General features: G+C 40.6%; 1 protein-coding gene across 1 annotated transcript in view; it reads right to left on the minus strand.

The window, feature by feature from the left end:
• Positions 1 to 24,641, minus strand: part of LOC126248471 (klarsicht protein) — an 892,903-nt gene that overhangs the window by 583,544 nt on the left and 284,718 nt on the right. Inside the window, exon 2 of the mRNA XM_049949484.1 lies at positions 4,033 to 4,088. Coding sequence (XP_049805441.1) covers positions 4,033 to 4,088 — 56 coding nt within the window. The remainder of the gene's footprint in view (positions 1 to 4,032; positions 4,089 to 24,641) is intronic.

A 24,641-nucleotide genomic window follows, 5' to 3' on the forward strand; every position in this document is an offset into this window, starting at 1 on the left:
CATGGCGCCTCATACCGCGCCGACACTATGCGCGGCGCAAAAAGTTATTATTATTCTTGTATAGTCTAACACAACATGTTTGACATTTCCATTTCGAATGATGTGTGTGTCACACTGTGCTACATAATGCACACCTTAATGTTACATTTGCAGGCACTTACATTGATTCATTTACAAGTTTGGCTTTAGGCATGTATCGTTTGTAGCAGCTGACGTGCACTGTTTTTGCTGTCGTCCGTCGTTGGAGAACACGTTGATGCCCTGCAATGCCAGCAACTATCTTACAGACTCATTCTATCTTCTGCATTAATTTCGCTGACGATTCTTTTGTCATTGACTTGAGCTTCATCAAGAAAATGCTACATTATACAGTACCACCCTGTCACTTTCATTGTCACTGCCTGAGGTTACTTACTTCTGATTACTTGTTAATTCATCTAGTAGTTAATGTAACATGACACCGGTCAGGTCTGCAACACGCTGGGACGAGGAGATGACTAATTACTTGCCAGTGTTTACGGACTGACACCACACACGTTTACTTTACTGACAAATACTTGCGGCATAAGAAGTGTGACTTTCGACACATCAACGAATCAGTAAAAATTGAATTTCACTGAACTGTAGAATCACAAACAATGAACAGCTTATAGGCAGCGGAGGACAAAAGCATGAGCTACAGGTGGCCGTTAGATGTCAGTAGTTACCAGCAAACTTCTTGGTTCCGCTATCACACCACTGGTAAACTAGGTTTCGCACAAACACCACTGGCAAGCAAAGGCTTAACTATTTTTTTTTAACATGAGGTCACTATTAAGGGGCATAGCTATAAATAAATCGAACAAACCGAGGTCTGCTATAAAGATAATGTGCCTCCCCACAGTGAAGTTTGTATTCAAATTTTGAAAAAAAGACATGTGCTTCAGTGATTTGGCTGGGAATTATTTTACCGGGCGCTGTCAAGGCTGCAGCTCTGGCATTTGAAATTTTTAGTTACGCGATAAAATGTATTTGTGGGCATGTGCCTTGGACGTGGAAGTTTATAGCCGCGAACTACTGTAAATCCGTGTGCTGAACTACTGTAGATCCGTGTGCTATGCTAACACTCCAGCGCGAAGGCCATTTACCATCTTATACTCGAAGACTAAATGGTCATAGTTACTTTACTTTTGATATTACTTTTTTAAGTAATAATCCAGTTTTCACTAAATTTCACCCACAAATAAAGGAAAGTGAAGTACACGGTTATTCACAGGCAAAGTCTGTATGCGAAAGGGGTCTTATTTCAACACAGTTTAAGTGTGAGTTACAACCTAATAATAATAATAATAATAATAATAATAATAATAATAAAAAGAAAATTGAAGACAAGGTCGGATTAGCAATACAACAGATGTTTCAATCTACATTGATAGTAGCCTTTAGAAATCGCTGAGAGAGGGATTTACCACCACCACATAGTTTTCATCGTCTATACCCCCTTCGTTTTTATTGTTTTTAGCGGCTGTTTCTGACACAACATGTAACTAAAGTTTTTAAGTCTTTAATTACTAATTCCCAAACCACGGGAGCGTGCTTCACATTCGACAACTGGCCCAGACGAGGCATCTAAATGCTGCACCAGGTTAGACTTACACTGATAAGCCGAAACATTATGACCACTGCCAACCGGGAGATTGAATGACGCCTGGAGGCGTTGCGGATACATTTCACATTAAGGAAAGAGTACAACTGAAGCAGAAACGAACAGGGAATCATTTCTAGCGACGATTCGAGGGAAAATACGGAAATACAATGGCAAAGCGACACTGACAAAGAACAGATTGTTAAGCTCCTGCGCCTGGGAGCGAGCATCTCGGAAACGGCGAAGGTGGTCGGCTGTTATTGTGCTACGGTTATGAACATCTATGGAATTTGATTGAAGAACGGCAAAATCACGAAGAGGTGACAAGGTGTTGACGTTCACGCCTCATCAGGGGACTTCGACGTCGGAGGATTTTCCGTTCTGTAAAACATGGTAAGCGGCAACCAGTGGCAGAAACGACAGCAGAGTACAACGCTGGTGCAAACACAAGTACACTGGAGCACATCATTCAATACACCTTGCTGAACATGGGGCTCTGTAGTAGTTGACCCCTACTTGTTACCCTGTAGACCCAACGATATAGTTAATCACGCCTGCAATGTGCAAGGGAAAATCGAGATTCGACTATGGATCGATGGAAACGTGTCGCGTAGTCCGATGATTCACGTTTCTTGTTACACCAGGTCAATGTTCTTTTACAAATATGCCGTCATCGAGGCGAAGGGATAATCGAAAGACGTACCATGCCATGGAAGCAGGCTGCTGGGGCACTATTATGCTATGGGGGACATCCACCCGGGCTTCCATGGGACCTGTGGCAGTAATCTACGGCACCAAGGCAGCTGCAGACGATGTATTATCATAGGTCACCTGCGTCCCTTTATCTTGATGTCTTCCCCGGCGGCGAATGCATCATCCATCAGGACAAGAGCCCATTTTATAGGGTCAGAATCGTGCTAGAGTCTCATGCATGTCCATCTGTTTCGAGATAGTTGCGGGACTCGGCTGTTCGATACAGGATGTCAAATTAAACACCTTTCAGCCTTCTAGTTTCCAACCTTATTTTATTTGGCAACCAGTTTCCAAATAAAATAAGGTTGGAAACTAGACGGCTGAAAGGTGTTTAATTTGACATCGTGCTAGAGTAGTTTGAGGAGTATGATAGTGAGCTGACAGTGATGTCTTGACCACCAAATACGCCTGATCTCAACCCGATTGAACGTATGTGGGATGCTATCTGGCACCAGCTCCCCGCCCATTAACCACCGGCCCACAATTTATGACAATTGTGCGATTTTTACATAAACATTTGGTGCCACATACCTCCGGAAATCAACCGCGGACCTGTTAGATTCATGCCAGGTAGGATCGCTGCTGTATTGCGTTCGGAATGTGGACCAACGCGGTATTAGGTATCGTCATATTTTGGCTCATCAATGTACACTGTTTAGAGTTATCCCAAAATAGGCTTAACAGGCTTAATTGGTCTTGCACTTTAATGTTCCATCTAGTTTCTTTCCAAACATACATTCGCATCCGGATTTCTTGCAGTATAATTAACAGATTTTTTTTTTTTCTACCAGTTATTCAAGAAGAACAGCCATTGCTAAATATCCGACCATAGTAGTTTGTACTTCAGATGATCACGACTTATTTTCATATAATATCTGAAGACTTCACCAATAAAACCTAACGGTTCTTAACAAAGAAGAACGAGCGCTAATGTTCGGTCTTAAAAGTACAAGCACTTAAGTATGGGAAAAACAGATGCAGTTATTTCAAGGGAGCTCCAATTAGCGCTACCATCGTCCGGTGGGAAGGGACAAATTACGTTCCACGCCGTATGCTACAGTCAGTAGAGCAAGGGTGGTATAACGGGGTTCTCGTAGCAAATGCGTTTATTGTTAGGCGGTTACAGATTCAACAGCTACCGCCGGCCGTAACACAAGCGTCACCGTACCGAAACATATCGTGCAATAACAGGCAGGTAACTAGACAGAGCCGAAATTGCACTGTCTGTCCAACGCAAAAAAGCGTTAACAATGTACCGCCGAATATTCAAACGATGGCTGCATCCTTAAGTTAGTCTCTTCATGACAACCGCGCAGTGAATGCGACTATCAATAGAAAGCACGAAGTGTACCCGAACGAGATATATTCAGAAACAAATAGTATAAGGATCTGAACATTACCGTATGCAATATAAAAGCGACGGTTTCTGGATTAATTATAAAACGCTTTACTCCAAGCGAGATTAACTGTGGCATGATGTGTTGTCGCTTCGCAACGCTAAGCTCATCAAAGCTCCGCGTGCTCGCCTCAAGCACTACGTTTAACGCCAGAGCTGTCCAGCGGAAGCGAAAGCAACAAAAAAGTGCCTAATTATTCTGTGTTCTAATTATGGAGCTAATTTTTTGAGACATTAGCGGCATATTCTATATACTCACTTTGTTTTGCTGGGTCTGGCGTTTTGGTCCGAGTCTTCAGAGTTCTCTTCAGACTCCTGAAACAGACGGGAACACGTTACTATGCAGGTAGTACAACACAACCCAAAATGGCGTGTTACGAATGTGTATGTCACGAAATACTCATAGAACAAGGAGACCCTAAACTAGGTACGTTATGGAAGTGCTTCCAGTTAATCATAACAACTGCGTCTGACTGCTGCCACATCTATGATATACAGGACGTTTGATTTGACATGGAACAGCTAAATATCTAAAAAATACGCATGGTACAGAAAAAATATTCGAGATGAAAGTTTGTGTTTTCAAAGGGGTCATCTATCTGTGTTAAACTGGTCCCTCCTCCAACTCCCCACCCCCATGGGGGTTTCAACTTTTGTTTTCAAATGGGGAACCCCCCCCCCTGCGGTTACATTGCAGATTCGCATTCTGCACGAAAAACTAAAGAGGGGTTACCACGAATTTTCTTTCCATTCGTGATAAATGGCGCTGTAATCAACAAAACTCAATTTCTAGTTTTTGCAATTAAGAACTGACTCATTTGATTCTACTTAACATTTTCGATAAAAATGTTAACCTGTTATTCTAAACTGCTTTATCATCGTTAAAATTTCAATTTAGTTCTGTAAATCAGATTGTACAGTAAAATTTATACGTTCAGGTAGTTAAAAGTCTGACAAATAAGCTACAATTAACGTAATGTAGTTTCCTGTTCCCTTCATGGCTGATTTCGGAGAGTCCCCACACCATCGGGGTGACTGATCTCGGTATGTTCTTCCGTCAAACGACCGTAACTCTCGTGCCGATTACAGCTGCTTCTACCACGTATGGAAAAAAAATGGTTTCAGATAAATCCTAGGTGTTTCTTGGCGTAGAATCCGAATTTGCAATAAAAAAAGGGGGTTCCGATTTGACAATAAACAGTTGGCCCCCGACAGATTGTGATGGAGTTAGGTGGTGGCCAGTTTTAGCACAGACAGATGTCACCTTTGAAAATACCAACTTTTCATCTGGGATATTTGTTTCACACGATGCGTATTTTTCAAGATATTTAGTAGTTCCAAGTTAAAATAAACATCCTGTGTACATCACTAACGAGAACAGAAGCTTTTGAAATTTCGTGCAACAGAAGAATCCTGAAAGAAATCTGAGCGTAAAAAAATGTATGGGGTAACTTGATACTTAAAAAATAAGCAGTTTACACATTCTGAGGCATCAAGGGATAGTTAATTTGATGATAGAGAGGGGTGTGTGTGTGTGTGTGTGTGTGTGTGTGTGTGTGTGTGTGTGAGAGAGAGAGAGAGAGAGAGGGGGGGGGGAGGGTAAAACTGTAGCCGGGGACCAAGGCTTCCCTATGGTGTTCAGGTTCAAATGGACAGATATGAGAAGACTTATACAAGATAAACCAGTCTTCGAAAATGCTCCTTTAATCAGTGCCGTTTCTTCCTGAGTTAATTTCTCGACATTTGAAAGTCGAACGAATGACAGTGGCTATGCTAAATGCTCCCTAACTTAATCCTTGCATTCTAAGAAATTTTGGAAGCCATGTCATCGGTTGTAATGCAAAAAGTACGCTTTGATTTCTCTAACATTTTTCTCAACGGAGAATAAATTTACTGTCTATGCTTCTTCGAAGCAGGAACTGCGACGACTTGAGACATAATAACAGGGCGGACAGCCGCCAGAGGGACCAAATCGCATAAGATAACCTGCTCTGTGAGGGAAAGGAGATCTTCCTGAATCAATTCGACACGAAACTATGCCCGTCTCTTAGAGAGAAGGAAGAAAGCGCGGCACGACTTCCTCCTTAATGGATACGGCAATCTCTAGTTCCTTCCAGGAAAGTCAATCTGGGTAACTTTGTACCATTTTATACCGTTTTTTTAAATACTGGACACAAAAAAATTACACATCACAACAGACGTTGAAATGTTTTACGTCTTTAGTTACTGAGTGTTTGGAAAAGTAAAAATGTACACTAACTATGCCCTATTAGAATAAAATTTCAGCTTTAATACTAGTACAAAGTTACATTGTCATTCCGATAATTTTAAACTAGTTTTAGAAAACAAAGTGTTTCCTGTATCTAATGCGTCGGGAAAATTTTGATCAGGCCTAAAGGAAATCAGATATTAATAAAAAGTGAAAACAAACAAAATCAGTTAGAACTGAAGGTTTACTTTGAAATATCACGATATTTGTGTCGACCTGGCCTTGTTCAACATAGATCACTGCAGCCAGAAGCTCTCTTCACAGCCAACGCAATTAAAGGATAATCACAAGCCTAACAGCTTGCAGAAAGTAGGAAAGACAACTGAAATACTAACTAGAAATCACAGAGCTAATAAAACGGTTACTGTTAAGTAGGTGGAGCAGCAGTCATTTGAAGCAAAGGCGATAAGTGGTCTAAAGATATCCTGACTGGTAAAAAGTTACCCTGACTGAACGTACGTGCAAGATTCGTGAGATTTGAACATTTTCGCCAACTCTTCACCAGCCCACATATTTTAATAATCGCGGCTCTTGTCCGTAAGCTTTGTGACTTGTTGATAACAGCAGTAATTCAAATAGTAATTTTTTTTTTGAGGCAGAAACGTTAACACAAAAAATGTCGACGTGAAGAAAGTAGCTAGTTGTTCAAGCTACAATCAAATCTCCAGTTACTTTTTTGCAAAATAGTACCGAAATTGATACGATATTTCGGAATAATTAATTCTAAACTTCTTTGCTATCAGCAAGGAAGAAAAAAACATTTTCATTTGAGGTAATACGCAGCCATTCTAAAATCTTGTTTCTGCTCAGTTTTGCACAACATGAAAGCTGCGTCATCATTGTTTCTTAAGTCGTCAAAGTTTCAATAAGAACAGCTAATAAAACACGTGTCTGAACTCTGTAACAAAGTGGGTTCCTAATATTACAAAACTGCAATTCAAAGTAGCGTTTTCAGCGATTATTTGAGAGCTGTATCATTTACTCCCTAATGAACAGAACGGTTGTTGGTTTGTTGATTTTGTTGGCCGCTAAATAACTTCATTATTTCACTTCATGTGACATTTTACTTACATGCTTTTTTTTTCTTTTGAGAGAGACGAAAGTGATGCATACTGTACAGGAGTACTCCGGATTTTTACGTAATATACTAATATGTAATTGTTATGTTTCTGTTGCAGCATGTTAACAGTTGTTGCAACTGATGTTTCATTAATTTCTGGTGCTTAGTGCGCGTCAACCTCTTTGACCATACATAAAGCACTTCTCAGATTGTAGCTGGAAAGGACACAATTACAGCCGTTGACAAAATTCTGAAATGGTATGATCATTCGGTTCTGCAGTATCTCTCTTACTTTTATATACAAAAAAATGTGTTATCAGCCACTTCAGAGCATTTTCAACCGTGGCCAGGAAACTCAAGTTTCGGCCGTGATGCAGACTGACTTTTCACTGCTAACGCTCACTGTTCTAATATTGAGGCTAACATAGAAATCTGTGCTAATTACATTTCCCACATTAACAGTCAAAGTTGCCGTTTCACAACCCGTATCAGCCCTGATTATGTGAATTTAAGTCTCAGCAAAGATTATGCATATTATCTGCAGTTTTCTCGCTCTCACAATTACGCGGAATGAAACGTCCGTGAGACTAAATGGGCACCTGCGAGAAGAACTTTCGTATTTAAATTGGCAGAAACGTCAAACTAAAAACATTACACGACAGAGACCGTAGACCTTCATGGCGTTTAACAATACACCTAGAAAGTTGGAATTAGTTTCTAAGCTCTCCCTATAAGTCACTGGATTTCATGGCTAACACAACTACGAGGAAGAAACAAAAAAGATTGCTTGAGGAACCCAAGTTAGTCTTATCCCACAATATGTCACAGTTCCTTGCTAAATTCGCTTTAGAGTCACCTGTAACGAGACACTGGTTCCATCAGGACAACCACGACCACGATTAATTCACCTGTTGCCTGTCATAATCTGCACTGTGCCTTGCAGAATTATATGGTTCGAATCAACTGCGTTTAATGTGAAAAGCACACATTACAACCTTTATATAATCTAAACGCAGTCGGTCACGGCATGTTCAATTTTATAAAGCCAATTACCAGTTCTGTTTGTTTCACAATCTATCGTCAATGGATATACCCGCACAAGGAAACGGCTTTGGTGAAATGTTGCAACAGCACACTGAGGTAACCGGCTGCGTACAGTGCTGTCGGCAGGAACTGCGTGCGACCGTAAAACCGGGATAGCGCGTAACGACGGCGAGAACGCGAATACGTTTTATGAGCAGTGCATGGGCAACACAAAAGACAGCCACAGGCGCCTGGTCTCCCACAACAAAGGCAAACTGCGCTCACCCTTATCTCAAGTAGCGCCCAAGCGTCAAGGGCAGCATTCGAGGTTAACCACCAACAAATAAAACGCCGATAGCCGACATACTTCTACTGCATCAGCATTTTTTCCAAACCCCTACACTTCAACAAGAGGTTAAAGGCTTCAAATCCTCTAATTCACACGTTACCAAAACGTAAGCAGTGGCAAGCACATTAACACACTCTCTCTCCTATTAGTGAATGACGCTCAGTCAACACAAAAAAACCGTTCTTAAAAACACGTAAACCTAGCGAAAAGGTCGACTTTCACTAAAACGCAATTTCATATCATTAAGGGAGTTTGGTAAACGTTGGTAACACATCCAACGAAACTTTCTTTCACAAGTAAAACTTTTTTTAAATCAGAAAAAATTTCCCCGGTTCTAAGCCTCCCATCGCTTTTTTTTTCATCTGGATTGTCGCACGACATTTGAGCACACGCCTCTGTCTTTATCCTGCGAGGCCCAGGTGGAAGATGCGTTTTAGGTTGCACACACGTAAACCTTATCACATGGTGAGATAACATCACAGTTTATTAATGAAAGGAATAAACTATTTTTGAACATTTTCGTTTGCTCCACAGTGAAGTTAAAATTGTATTTGAAGCACAGACAATACGTTGGCCAAGCTTCACAAAGACGTCAGGTGTAGTTCAGCTATTTATGTTCAGTCACTGTACGTATTAAATTTTCGTTTTGGTGAATGAAACCCCGAGTGAGAGAAGAGGGCGAATTTATTTTCAGTTAACATACTCAGATTCATTTTCTGAGTGAAAAAAAAAGAAAAAAAAACTTCTGCCAGTAAGTGCGATCATGGCAAGCAGCAATGTTTATTTTGATGATTTTCATCTACCTAACATTATAAAAATGGAACTATCTAGTCAATCTTCCACTGGCGAGCCAAAGAAACTGGTACACCTGCCTAACATCACGTAAGTCCTCCGCGAGCACACAGAACTGCCACAACACGACGTGACATGGACTCGACTAATGTCTGAAATAGTGCTGGAGGGAATTGGCACCATGAATCCTGCAGGGCTGTCCATAAATCCATAAGAGTACGAGGTGGTGGAGAACTCTTCGGAACAGCACGTTGCAAGGCGTCCCAGATTCACTCAATAATGTTCATGTCTGGGAAATTTGGTGGCCAGCGGAAGTGTCTAAACTCAGAAGAGTATTCCTGGAGCCACTCTGAAGCTGTTTTGGACGTGTCGGGTGTCGCATTGTCCTGTTCGAATTGCCCAAGTCCGCTGGAATGCACAATGAACATGAATGGATGCAGGTGATCAGACAGGAAGTTTACGTACGTGTCACTTGTCTGTGTCGTACCTAGACGTATCCGGGGTCCCATATCACTCTAACTGCAGACGCCCCACACCATTACAGAGCTTCCGCCAGCTGACATGCAGGGTCTATGGATTCATGAGGCTATCTCCATACCCCTACACGTCCATCCGCTCGATACAATTTGAAACGACACTCGTCCGACCAGGCAACATGTTTCCAGACATCAACAGTCCAACGTCGGTGTTGACGGGCCCAGCTTTGTGTCGTGCAGTTTTCAAGGGTACACGCGTGGGTCTTCGGTTCCGAAAGCCCATATCAATGATATTACAGGTGTGCACTGTTAATTTAATTAGTATAAAACAAATCTGTGCACGTTATACTGCTGTCGGTGTGACAAGTAACATCATAATATTACTTTATGCATGGCTTTAACACAAAAAACCGATTCGCTCGCACATTATACCACAACATATCGCGTTATATACACGGACCAGCCACTAACATAATTAATAAGTATTTCAGCTTCATTCATCCTATCATCTAACTTGAAGAAAGACTGCATAATCGCTGACTCGCAATTGCACTACACTGAAAAATCGTCGCTTAAATGGGACGCAATATTTGGGCTTCATACGAGCGTACGTGGTGACGAGCAGTCTAAAAATTGAAGTCGAGACGTCAGCGTAGCACTGAACTCCTCTCTGTACAACATAGCGGAATATGCCCATAAATCGCTGACGATCCTTCAGTCTTCAGTTACAGTTTCCAACAGTGTAACACATTTTCACACTATTTTCTCAGACACGTTGAGAAACAATATGTAATTTTCTTATTTTAAAATGAAACTATCTAGGACAGTTTCTACACATGCCTTTAGAATAGGCACAAATATGCTTTAAGTATTTTTAAAGATTCATCTTGATCGGTTTTGGAAATTTACTGAAAAACTGCTAACCTTGTGACGACGATGACAGTGTTATCCATGTTGTATCAGATTCACTCCTATCGTCTTTAATTTTTATGGACTCGGTTACAATGTAGTTAAAGAATCTCAAGCAAACAAGTTTTTAAATGATGGTCTCAAGATACTTTACATGAGACACAGTTGCTTTCAACAATTTATTCAGTTGGAGGAAAATAATCTTTATACTTCTACCACAGAAGGTTATCAAATGACCTTCTCTGACTAAATATTGTGGCAAAATACACTGGTGTCCAAAATTAAAGCAACAAACCGCTATTTCCCCGTCCTCTGTCTAGTTCACGATAAAATCGTACAAACTGACAACATACGTCCGTACGATCGTGTTGTGCACGGAAGATGGCATTCCCGTCAACGGACCACCACGCCAACGATGACGTCAGGGCACTTATCGAACGGGATAGTGTGCGCCTGGTAGTCCCACAACCACAATCGTCGTGCACAGAGTCACAGCCGGTGCAGCATGGCACAGAGAGGACGCCTACCAGACTCTCTGAGGTGGAGGACCATAGGAAGAATGGAAGTATGACAGCTGCAAACTGACGTGGCGCGATGGCGTAATATGCATCGTTCTGTTGTTTTGTTGTTTCTCGGATGTAGCGACAGTTTATAGAGACCGAAACTGTATCTCGAAGACCAACGCAGGGCCGACCACGTGTGACGTCAGAAAGAGAGGACCCTTATTTGGTTTAAGGGCGCGACGGTACCGCCTTAGTACTGCACGTCAATTGGTATCCGACCACGCAGCTACCACTGGACGTGTTGTATCGCGGCAAACTGTGTACAGAAGGCTTCGGCAGAGTTGCCTTTATTGTCGGAGACATACTGTATGTGTACCTTTGATGCGTCTTGACAGAGGCGAACGTCTAAAGTGGAGTCGTTGACATGCCACCTGGACGGTCGATCAGTGGGCCCATATTCTTTTCACAGATGAATCCCGATTTGGACTGGAGAGTGATTCTCGACGGATTCACATCTGGAGGTAACCTGGAACACAATTTCGGGAACCAAACATTGTGGGAAGGCACCGATATCGATGAGGATCCCTAATGGTGTACGCAGGGAGTAAGTTAACCACTCGCAAACCTCTTCATGAAATCGTACGGGTGAAGTGACAAGGTTTAACTACTGTCAGGTATCGTGACGAAATCTTGGGACTCATGTGAGGCTGTTGCGAAGTGCTGTGGGCCCAGACTTTGTACTGATGGACGATAATGCTCGACCCCACAAAGCGCAGGTGGTTGATGTTTTCTTGGAAACGGAGGATACTGCACACATGGCGTGGCCTTCTCGCTCTCTCGATTTTAATCACATAGAGCATGTCTGGGACAGACTAGGGAGGGGTTTCCATCACGTCAGCATCCACCAACCACTCTCAAACATTTGCCAGCAGCTCTGCGAAAAGAATGGGCTTTATTGCCTCAACATGAGATTTATGACATCATTCACAGCATGCCCCGTCGCTGTCAGGCCTGTACTGATGCCAGAGGTGGTCACACCCCATACTGAGCACAATTAACCAGTTGTCGGAATGTGTGTGTAAATCCGTTACGTTGGAAAAAATGAACTTTTTGTCTAACATTATGCATGTTGCTGTTTTTTATGTTCTGTATACCTTACATTGTTTCTACTTTACTATCAACTGTTTATACTGTTTTGTGGCAAAATAAACGCAACCTTGCAAAATTTCCGTTTGTTGCTTTAATTTTGGACACCAGTGTATAAGTATAACATTATCTGAATACTGCGACTGGCAGTGAAGTGGCGCGTTTTTAAAAACATTCTCGTTGTTAGTCCTGTCATTAGCAGGAATAACATCGGGCAATCTAAAGTGTGTGGATATCTGCTGTGTAAGTGTAAACGTATTGTCCTCAACAAAATAAAGAAATTAACAGCTATCAATACCTTTAACATGTGTCTGACATTCAGCACTTTGTCTTTAACGCTTAAAAACCGAAAAATTTAAAGTACTGGAAACTGTTGGCTGGGAGACCCGAGGCATAAGTTCAGCAGCCCGACTGAAAATATTATATTTTATCGTACACAATGGTACCTTTTCTTCATGAAGCGTGAGCGTTGTGTCTTAAGGTTAGATGGGACTGATGAGTGCGTACGGACTCACAATTATCGTGTTTGCGTTGTTATCATAGGTGAGAGAGAGAGAGAGAGAGAGAGAGAGAGAGAGAGAGAGAGAGAGAGAGAGAGAGAGAGAGACGGAATTCCGCCGTTGTTGGCACATAACCCATTTCTCTCGAATGGGATGGTACCAGGGGCTTTAGCTACCCTACCTGTACTTTCTATTTAAATCTTACCAACGTAAGAACTTTGTAAAATATTCATCTCCATAAACACACAGTGACACTCAACTGTAATTCTCCTCTGTGATAAATGGAGGATTTTGCACGAATCACGGGCGAGCTCAATACGTTTTATTTCCTCCCACTTTTGTCTAGTCTACTGACATTCACTATAACGCCTGTTCAAAACAGTTGCTTTTACAGCCCACAGCATCGCTATTATTATTTCTTTCTAATAAAAATACTGCAAACAGAATTGACACTAACTACTATTACTATTATTATTTCTCTTTCCTGTCTCAGACGTAATGTCTGGTTAAAAATGGAAAGTGACGCGGACCTTGATCAAGCGTGACTTCCTTTTAACTGCACGGTATATGTTACATTGCATTTAGGAACTTTCGGGTAATTGAACATGTATCAATAATTACAGATTTCTGTAGTTGTATATATACGTTTGGATGTAGTTGTGTTGCGTTGATGTACTGGTGGATATTGTGTGGTATGACTCCTGTAGTTGATAGTATAATTGGTACAATGTCAACTTTATCCTGATGCCACATGTCCTTGACTTCCTCAGCCAGTTGGATGAATTGTTCAATTTTTTTCTCCTGTTTCCTTCTGTATATTTGTTGTATTGGGTATGGATATTTCGATTAGTTGTGTTAATTTCTTCTTTTTTTGGTGAGTATGATGTCAGGTTTGTTATGTGGTGGTGTTTTATCTGTTATAATGGTTCTGTTCCAGTATAATTTCTATTCATCATTCTCCAGTACATTTTGTGGTGCATGCTTGTATGTGGGAACGTGTTGTTTTATAAGTTTATGTTGTAAGGCAAGCTGTTGATGTATTATTTTTGCTACATTGTCATGTCTTCTGGGGTATTCTGTATTTGCTAGTATTGTACATCCGCTTGTGATGTGATCTACTGTTTCTATTTGTTGTTTGCAAAGTCTGCATTTATCTGTTGTGGTATTGGGATCTTTAATAATATGCTTGCTGTAATATCTGGTGTTTATTGTTTGATCCTGTATTGCAATCATGAATCCTTCCGTCTCACTGTATATATTGCCTTTCCTTAGCCATGTGTTGGATGCGTCTTGATCGATGTGTGGCTGTGTTAAATGATACGGGTGCTTGCCATGTAGTGTTTTCTTTTTCCAATTTACTTTCTTTGTATCTGTTGATGTTATGTGATCTAAAGGGTTGTAGAAGTGGTTATGAAATTGCAGTGGTGTAGCCGATGTATTTATATGAATGATTGCTTTGTGTATTTTGCTAGTTTCTGCTCGTTCTAGAAAGAATTTTCTTAAATTGTCTACCTGTCCATAATGTAGGTTTTTTATGTCAATAAATCCCCTTCCTCCTTCCTCTCTGCTTAACGTGAATCTTTCTGTTGCTGAATGTATGTTATGTATTCTATATTTGTGGCATTGTGATCGTGTAAGCGAATTGAGTGCTTCTAGGTCTGTGTTCCTACATTTCACTACTCCAAATGAGTAGGTCAATACTGGTATAGCATAAGTATTTATAGCTTTTTTCTTGTTTCTTGCTGTCAATTCTGTTTTCAGTATTTTTGTTAGTCTTTGTCTATATTTTTCTTTTAGTTCTTCTTTAATATTTGTATTATCTATTCCTATTTTTTGTCTGTATCCTACATATTTATAGGCATCTGTTTTTTCCATCGCTTCTATGCAGTCGCTGTGGTTATCCAATATGTAATCTTCTTGTTTAGTGTCTTTTCCCTTGACTATGCTTTTTTTTCTTACATTTGTCTGTTCCAAAAGCCATATTTATATCATTGATGAATACTTCTGTTATCTTTAGTAATTGGTTGAGTTGCTGATTTGTTGCTGCCAGTAGTTTTAGATCATCGATGTATAGCAAATGTGTGATTTTGTGTGGGTATGTTCCAGTAATATTGTATCCATAATTTGTATTATTTAGCATGTTGGATAGTGGGTTCACAGCAAGGCACAACCAGAAAGGATGAGTCTCCTTGGTATATTCCACGCTTAATCTGTATGGGCTGTGATGTGATATTATCTGAATTTGTTTGGATATTAAGTGTGGTTTTCCAATTTTTCATTACTATGTTTAGGAACTGTATTAATTTAGGATCTACTTTGTATATTTCCAATATTTGTAGTAACCATGAGTGGGGTACACTATCAAAAGCTTTTTGGTAATCAATGTATGCGTAGTGTAGCGACGTTTGTTTAGTTTTAGCTTGATATGTCACCTCTGCATCTAGTATCAGTTGCTCTTTACATGCTCGTGCTCCTTTGCAACAGCCTTTTTGTTCTTCATTTATAATTTTGTTCTGTGTTGTATGTGTCATTAATTTCTGTGTAATGACTGAAGTTAATATTTTGTATATTGTTGGTAGGCATGTGATGGGGCGATATTTTGCTGGGTTTGCTGTGTCTGTTTGATGTTTAGGTTTCAGATAAGTTATTCCATGTGTAAGTGTATCAGGGAATGTGTATGGGTCTGCAATGTAACTGTTAAATAATTTAGTTAGATGTGAATGTGTTGAGGTGAACTTCTTTAGCCAGAAATTTGCTATTTTATCTTTTCCAGGGGCTTTCCAATTGTGCGTAAAATTAATTGCTTGGGTGAGTACATGTTGCAAAATTGTAACTTCAGGCATTTGTGGTATCATCTTGTATGTGTCTGTTTCTGCTTGTATCCACCGTGCATGCCTGTTATGTTGTACCGGGTTTGACCATATGTTGCTCCAGAAGTGTTCCATGTCTGTTATGTTTGCTGGATTGTCTATTTTAATGTGTGTGTTATCTATTGTCTGGTAAAATTTCTTTTGGTTTGCGTTGAATGTTTGGTTTTGTTTCCTTCTATTTTCACTTTTTTTGTATCTCCTAAGTCGTTTGGCCAATGCTTGTAATTTCTGCTTCTTCTCATCTAATTGCTCTATCGCTTCTTGTTGTGAGATTTTACCTAACGTTTTTCGTTTTTTTTGCTGACATTTCATTTCTTATAAATTGTGTTAGCTGTCCAATGTCCTTTCTCAGTTTTTCTGTTCTGATCTGTAGCCTGTGTTGCCATGCTGGTTTTGTGGGTTTCTTCTGTGTGTTGGTTGGTTCTTATCTCTGCCTAGTGTGTATATTTAGTGTAGTGAGTGCTCCTATATAAACTAGTAGTTGTAACTCTTCCATAGTTGTATATTTATTTTGTTGTGTATGATTGTGTTGATAGTTTTTATTGTTGTTTCGACTTGTGGGTTACTTGGCAGTCTATGCAAGAATGGTCTAATGTCTGTATTTGTGTCTTTGTATTCTATATATGTCAGCTGAAATTTTTCTTCTATATCTAACATGTGTGTCACTTCGTGTTCTATTTGTGCTTGTTCTGGTGGCTGTCGCAAGATTTCGTTTTCCTCTGATTGTTTAATTGATGCGTGTTGTTCTTTGTTTGTTTGCTCTGGGATGTTTGAGTCCATTACTCTATTTTCTTCTTCTTCTGTCTGCACATTATTTTGTTCCAGTATTTGTTGTACTTTTTGTTTGATGTTTTCTAATTCTGACTGGGGTATCCTGTTATTTTTGATTATTACACGGATCTGATCAGCTAGTCGTTGTTCTGTTAAAAATTTTAATTCTGGGTATCTGGTAATAAATGTTGTGTATACTTGTGATCTGTATCCAGTTGTGTTGGTTCCTAGGTTTGTTGCTTGGTAATAACAGAACATGAGGTGTCAATTAACTTCATCTGACCATCTCATCCTCTTATTATTATTATTATTAATATTATTATTATTATTATTATTATTATTAGTGTATCATATTTTCATTATCTCCATTTCGGGGCCAATACAGCCAAGAAATTAAACACACAAAATTTCGTCGTTTCTAATAGCAATACAATCAAATAAATATAGTAACGATGAAGTCATTCAAAAGCATTATGTTTAGTGTAGGTAAGTACTGATAAAACAGATGTTCTAGTATTAGAAGTAACAAATGCATTCCCGATAGAGAAACACTACATGAAGTAACGTTAGTTTACTGTGGTACAACTGCATTGTATAAAGATGCGCCCAATCCGGCTGGGATTTTCTGAGTTCTGGAGGAACACGACAGGCTTTGTTTGAAACCTATCATAGAGTGAGTTTCTGGAAGTATCGTACTGGGGATTCCTGTGTCTGATACAATGAATGGAAGATCATCAACATTAGTTAGCTTGGACTGGTCCTTTATTTGGAATGCCAAATTGATTCATTTTCTATGTTTTCGCTCTAAATGCTTTTTATATTTCTATTAAGTTAAGCAGCTACACCAGTGAATAAGGAAAGTTTCTATTCTGTTTTCACTACAATGATTATCACTAAATATTACGTAGTTCACAAGGGTTTAGCATGAATGAACTATTGTGTGCCTTTTTCTTGAGCAATTGGGTACCTATTAATAAACCGAAAGATATCTTCAGACTGCGGACCAGTACCGTTTTTCTCCGGTCGCAGTCAACCTTTGCAATCAAATAATGAAGCTGAAGTAAACTCAGGAGAATGTTTCGCGTTATTGAACACGTCTGAATATGTGATGTCAGCTGAACACGTCTGAATATGTGATGTCAGCTCTGGTTATGTTAAAGGATCATTTACCTATGTGTGCCATTTTCTGCATCAAAAAATATTCGTTACGAGATAAAAAGAATAAATTCTATGTCCTTTGTGGCTAGCGGGCATCTGTCAGGCGGATCTTACTACTACTCAAGCGCTTTGCACGCAGCGGCTGTCGGTGTACGGGAAGGATCACAGTCACTTAATCAGACTGAACGCCCCACCAGCTTGTCCGACAGACACTAGACTGTAATAGCATTCTTCGACAAGTTGTTCTTCCGAGTACTTCAGCTCTCATAGCATGACCACTGTACAGTACCTTAATTCTGCAATACATCGGCATTTCAAATCTTTTTTAAGAATTCAGTATCAAAGGCGAAGAGGTAAAACAAGGACGTGGATAGATGACATATTTTGAAGAACTGGGGAACGACACATCGTTCAGAAATGTCAGGGAAGACACCATTAATCACGTCAGCTTGAGTCGGCAACGACTTCATAGATCTTAACAACAAGCATCCAGATATCGACAGTACCTGTTCTTTTACCGCAGTTAATTGATTCTGCGACAACTACGTTCTACCAGCCCCCTCACCCAAACCGCAGCAACGGAATAGCTGACAAATCAGTCCCACCACTGATTTCACAACCTTCCACGTGCGTGTGTAGGCTCCAGTAACCAAGGAATGCGTGTGCGCATGCGCGGAAACACGCCTGGCTGGCTTCACGGCTAAAAGCTGAAGTTAGTAGTTCCATTAGAGTGTGAGTCGCTAATAGCCTACCGCCGATACCCCTGTTTGCCACATTCATTTCTAAGGCTTCACCGCGTCTGCTTTAGGAGCTTCCGAAAAGCTAGCATTATCGCTACGCAGGGTCTGGCCGACAGAGTGTCCAAAAAGATTTACGCTCTTGTAACATGGCTACGATTCATTGTATATCACGTTTCGTCATCTTATTTATATTAGCAGTAACACCCACTGCATTTTGCCACTGACAGTCCAAATGTGTTAGAGGTTAGTTTTCTAAATAACATCTAATCTCAGTGACATTTAGTTTATCGAAACTTCACTCGCCGAAAAAAATTATACAGCTTTTTAGAGGTTTCCAATTCGCTCAAGATTTATTATTGGAGCAGTCCATATTAGATACATGAAATGATTACATTTACAGGTCAATAACTCAAGCGGTTCTGAGGTGCCAGGTATCGATCCATGCTCATACACCCATATTAGTATGTGGTGTAGCCTCCATAGACGACAATGCAGGCGCTGACGACTCTAGCATCCAGTCGATCGTACACATTGCGCATAATGTGCTGGGATATGTTATTCCACATGTTTTCAACCTGTTCGCGTACTTCTGTAAGAGTTGTTGGTTGACAAGTCGCACAAGTCACTTCTCCTCCCATCATAACCCACACGTGCTCGACTGGAGACAAGTCAGGGGATCGTGCTGGCTAGGGAAGTTGCTGCACTTCTTGCACAGCACGTTGAGATTCATGGGCAATGTGTGGGTGAGCATTATCCTATTGGAACAACACATCACCTTCCTGTTGCAAGAACAGCAAATGAACGGTCTAACAACATTCTGCACGCACCGAGCGCTGCTTATCTTCCTCACCAGAAACACCAAAGGTCAACGAGAGTCGAAACTTACCGCACCTCACACCAAAAGGCCCGGGGGTGGGGCCAGTTTGTCTTGGACGAATGCACTCTGCGAGAAAACACTCGCCAAGTCTACATCGCACGCGCAAACGACCATCACTTGCTTGAAAGCAGAATCTGCTTTCATCACTGAAAACCACGACGCACCACTCCATCTTCCAAGCGATCCTCTGACGACTGAGCCGTACGCGTCGATGCTGTGGCGCGAGTGGAAGACAGGTTAGAGTTGTGCGTATCCGTAGTCCCACTGCTAACAACCGATTTGCAACAGTTAGTGTTGACACGTCTAGGCTCACAAGCCCTGTTATCTGAGCTGTGGAAGCTGTACTACTACCTACTACTGCTGCCCTTACAATACGAAGATCCTGGCGCTCGTCTATGCTGCGTGGACGTCCAGAACATCGTCTACAGGTGGAAAAATATTCACGTGACCACAACTGACGCAGCACGGTCAACTTATGTGGCAATTCTCCAAAAGGACCATTCTGCCACTCGGAAGGCCACAATGTGACCCCTTTCAAACTCGCTCAGCTGGCTGTGGAAAGCACGAGCGCGTCTCCGTAGCATGGTTTGCCTGCTTACTTCACACGTTTGCACCATAGTGAGCCTTCTGGCTGTGAGCATTCCCTGTTAAAGGGTAGACACAGACGGCGCTCTGGTAGCTATGCCACTACGCTATTTTAGGTGGACGACGTTGAAACCGTATCTACTATCCCCCAGGTGATACATGCCGTCATCGGTTCAAAGTCGACGTCATCTTTCCAGATGTATTAATTTTCTTCCGGTAGTGTATTTCTGATGGTGGTAAAGGTCGCAGGGAGAAATGACGGACATTTTGGGGCAACGTGCCGGATGGAATTTATTATTATCGCATTGAACTCCTGCACCCACAGACAAGAGATACACTGTGTTTACATTTTTTAATTATTTCAGATTTTTGCTACTTTGAATTTACATTCGACGTTGATGCATGAGATAATAACGGTTTTACCAACAAACCGACGAAATGTGCTTGTTTTCCACAGTGCTGTGGTAGTTACACTTCTGTTTGCTGCAATTTAAAAAAATGCCATAGTACAGCAACTTACAATTCTGAAAGAACGTTTGAATCTTTTTCGGTGTTTTTATTTGCTGTTTGCCGTGTTATGGAAAGCAACATCACTTCGCTGAAATTACAGATTATCCAACAACAGGGGAATGAGACAACAACGTTCCTTTGTAGGATGTGGGCGCATAATGTTACTGGAATCGTATGGGCATGAATACATTGTGTTGTAGCTGCGTGCTTGTGAGGTAACTCATAAATCTCATTCACAATATACATTATCATGTGAAACGAGTCAACTAAACGAAACGTACTTCTTAGCTAGCATTTGGCCATACGGGTACATTTGCCTATTTGCAGTTTGTAACTGGGTTTTTCTACTCGAGATTTCCTTTACGCCTCTTGGTATCTGCCTTCTAAAATACGGTTCGACATTTTATTTCCGTAGGTAGATAGTCAAGTATGTATGCACGCAGCCCTTTCCGTGCTGAAGTTAGATACACTGGAATGCAACACAGCCCATTTTCCTACTAATGTTATATTTATGAACATCTCTAACTCTACACCTCAAACAGCTTATTGACAACCAGTTTCATAGTGAATAAATGTATTGTGAAGCAGTGATTAACCCTTTGATTACCAGTGGTTTCTGCCTGAAGCCACCGTTCCTTTTTAAATACCGGTGACGTTAGCATGAAACCATCAATGCTGTTCCAAGATACACACATCTTGTGGTACACGTGATACACCGAGGTACTTCTACGAAAGTAATGCATTGGAGCTGTCACTTACGGCGTTGTACGCAATAAATGGCGCAGCGATTGTTCTACATGATTGTAGGAGACTATGATGCGCGGTCGTTTTATAATGGTCATATTGAGGGAGATCATTAACAGTAAATGTAAGTACATCTAAAGTTATTGTAACGTAAATCTGTGTTTTTACTACTTCTTTTATGACTAGTTTCGAAATGATACCATTGGCATAGTACGTAGTTTTGATGAAAAATTTATTAGATTTTCGACTCATTTTGTTGTTGTTTAGGACTACAATTTGTTTTAGGCATTGTGTATTCATCGAAGTTTCAAGATGTGGGATTCTATCTACGGAAGAGGCGAATTTTCTTTCAAATAAATCACATAAAATGATGGATGATTGAAAACTGTACGTGTTAATGGTTCCAAAATGAAATCATCTCCTTAAAACAATTGATTGTTTACTTTTTGGCAATTTCTTATTGTATTCGTTGCTTTCTATAATAAAGGTTAATTTGTGAAAAATTGTAAAATTATATTCCAAAGTGAAATTTCCAACAATTGATTCACGTATTTGACTCATTACATTTCGCTTCATAGTATTACTTCTAAATATTAGAACGATGTGGCAGAATCCGCAATTTTAGCACTTATGTTGTAGTCGAATAATACTCAGTTTCTCTCTCTCTCTCTCTCTCTCTCTCTCTCTCTCTCTCTCTCTCTCTCTCTCTAAAGGAAATAATATTTATATCGTTGCGCATTTTCTTACAATCATCCAGCGAAGATAATTTCCCGTAGACAGCAGCATCAACAGCGTATAATCTGAAGGTGCCACGGAGACCAACTGACAAATCGTTTGTTTTGCAGCGTAAAAATTAGTGGACCTATTACACTTCCTTTGTGTACAGTCACTGCTACTTTCGCTTTTGTTGAACATTAGCCGTCCAAAATCACGTGCTGGGTTTGAGTAACAAGTATTTTTCTCCCCAAAGCGCTACAAAGTCAATGCAAACTATATTACTGTAGTTTTGTGGATTACCAACTGATCATTGCTAGTTTTAAGCAACCGACGTACTTCCTCCGTGTTACTCTACGTTTTTGACGGTATCAAATACTGGTCAAAAACAATAAAAATCTCTTGAAACATGGAGATTACAGCGTCAATGCCATTATTTTTTGGCAGGTACAATACCTGTATCTCTCTGGTAACTTTTTTATTCTTGTTTCGAACATTCATAACCTCATTATATAAACGATTTGACGAATACCGTCTATAGCCCTAGGATCTCTTCACAGACGACGCACTGTGTCCAGGGAGGTTACCTCGTTAGAAACTTATACTGAAACAAACATCTACAAATCAACGGGTGGTGCTAAGAATGGCAGCTGACTCAAAAACATAAATAAATAGAATTTATTGGATTTGTACAGACGAAATTATCCGATAGGTTTTGACTACGCACCACGTGATTAGTCACTGGAATCTATCACAGCCATGAGATATCCAGGAGTTTCAGTCCGGAGCGATTTCAGGAGCACGACCACATAAATGCTGCCGAGGAAAAGGTAGAGAGGCCTTAGAGATTTTTCGGAAGAATCCTTAGTATGTACGATTCCTGCACTAAAGAGGTCGCCTACAAAACCATCGTTCCACCAATTCTTGAGTACTGTTCTTCGGCCTGTGATTCTTATGAAGTTGAATAACAGGAGTGCAAGAGAACATTCAAAAAAGGACTGCACGATTCGTCGCGGTTTTGTTTAGTCAGTGTGAAGGTGTCACAGAAAGACTCAACAAACTGCAGTGGGAGACATCACAAGTAAACCGTCGTCCATCGCCAGGATCCTTAGAAAATTCAGAGAGCTCACGTTTCAAAACAAGTCAAGAAATTCACTGCTTCCACCCACACTCATATCTCGCATTACCAGGTAACATCCGCGAATGGAACATAGAAGAGGACGGCAGTTACTGGTGTGTACTTCCGCCTTGTGGATGTAGATACCTACATATAAAGTGATAAAAATCTCTTTTTTTTATAATTTTTGTGATAGTAAGTTCCTGTGGCAGACCAACAGGATCACTATCTGCCACGAGAAGCTTCACTTGTATATTGGTGTTTTGGTCCTTTGCAGTGCTCAAACTCGTTGTTACCGTCTGAGGACCATACAGTATATACTCTTTCTCCCAGACGCTCCTCGCCACCCCCTCCACCCACCCACCCACCCACACAAATGCGCGTGAGAGCAATCCACAAAACCTGAATGGCTGGGTCCTTTTGTAATTTATCGTTTAGTGCCCTTAAAAAACATTTAACATGTGCAGCTACACTCTCCTAGCTTAGTCGGCTGCCCAGCAAAGGAACCGCCAAAGCAATGTCTAAACACTAAGTGGAAAATAAAGCGTTAATGAACACTGTTTCTAATAGACTGATAATGTTGTAAATATAATAAAGGTATACGTCAGGAAATTATTTCTGAAAACTGTGAATACCCTACGAATTACTTGTTCACAGCACATATGCAGGTGAGACTGCAGATTCTCGTTTCACTCGCCGAAAACTGCTTAGACCAATGGCTTGATACGAATCGTTGTATTAGAGGTGCCTTACCCCTACCGGCTTCATTCTAAGTAACCGCTCACGCAGCTAGTTACTAGGTAAATAATTAACATGGAACCATAGGGCAACCTATATTTCACAAGCACGAAGTACCGCCGAAAAAGAAAGACACATTAATTGTCGTAAGGAAATATTAAAAAAAAACAAGATAGACAGCAGCATCTAGATACTTCTGCAATCCACTACACGGACCATGGCGGAGGATACTCCGTACAAATTCTCTAACCTCTTGCCTTATTTCTAATTTACTGTTCTTGGGAGCCCTACACCATGTGTTCTATTAATTAAGCGGAATTTTCGCACAGACTTCCAAGAATATGGTTCTCTAAATTTAAGAGGACTTCGCGAAACTACGTTGTCTATACTCCAACTTTCCCGAGCATCTCTGTTACATTTCTCTCTGAGCTATACCCTATCCATATCAGATTGTATACTGTATAAGCGCAGGTCATTCCCGTTTTCAAGAAGCGTCGTAAGACAGATGCACATAATTATAGGACTACATCGTTAACGTCAATCTGTTGCAGAATTATGGAACATGTTTTATGCTCAAGAATTATGACGTTTTTGGAGAATGGAGAGCTCCTCTATAAAAATCAATATGGATTCTGCAAAGCAGAACTCAACACCTCGGCTCTTAACAGAACAAAATAGAAAGAGCTAAAGGTATTTTCCGGGACACCCAAAGAGATGTGTAGGGCCGTTACTGTGTACAATGTATATAAGTGATCCAGTTGAAAAGGTCGGAAGCTCTTTCTGGCTGTTCGCAGATGATGCGGTTGCCTGTACGAATGTAGCAAACCCAGAAGACAGCGTCGATTTGCAAAATTACCTACAGAAGATTGATGTATCGTGCAGTCTCTGGCACTTGACCCTGAACATAAATTAATGTAAGACACTGCGCATGCACAGGAAAAGAGATCCATTACTGTACAACTACACTACTGATGATATATTGCTGAAAACAAATACCGAAAATATCTAAGACTAACT

This window comes from Schistocerca nitens, chromosome 3, assembly GCF_023898315.1.
Source record: "Schistocerca nitens isolate TAMUIC-IGC-003100 chromosome 3, iqSchNite1.1, whole genome shotgun sequence".
NCBI lineage: Eukaryota > Metazoa > Arthropoda > Insecta > Orthoptera > Acrididae > Schistocerca > Schistocerca nitens.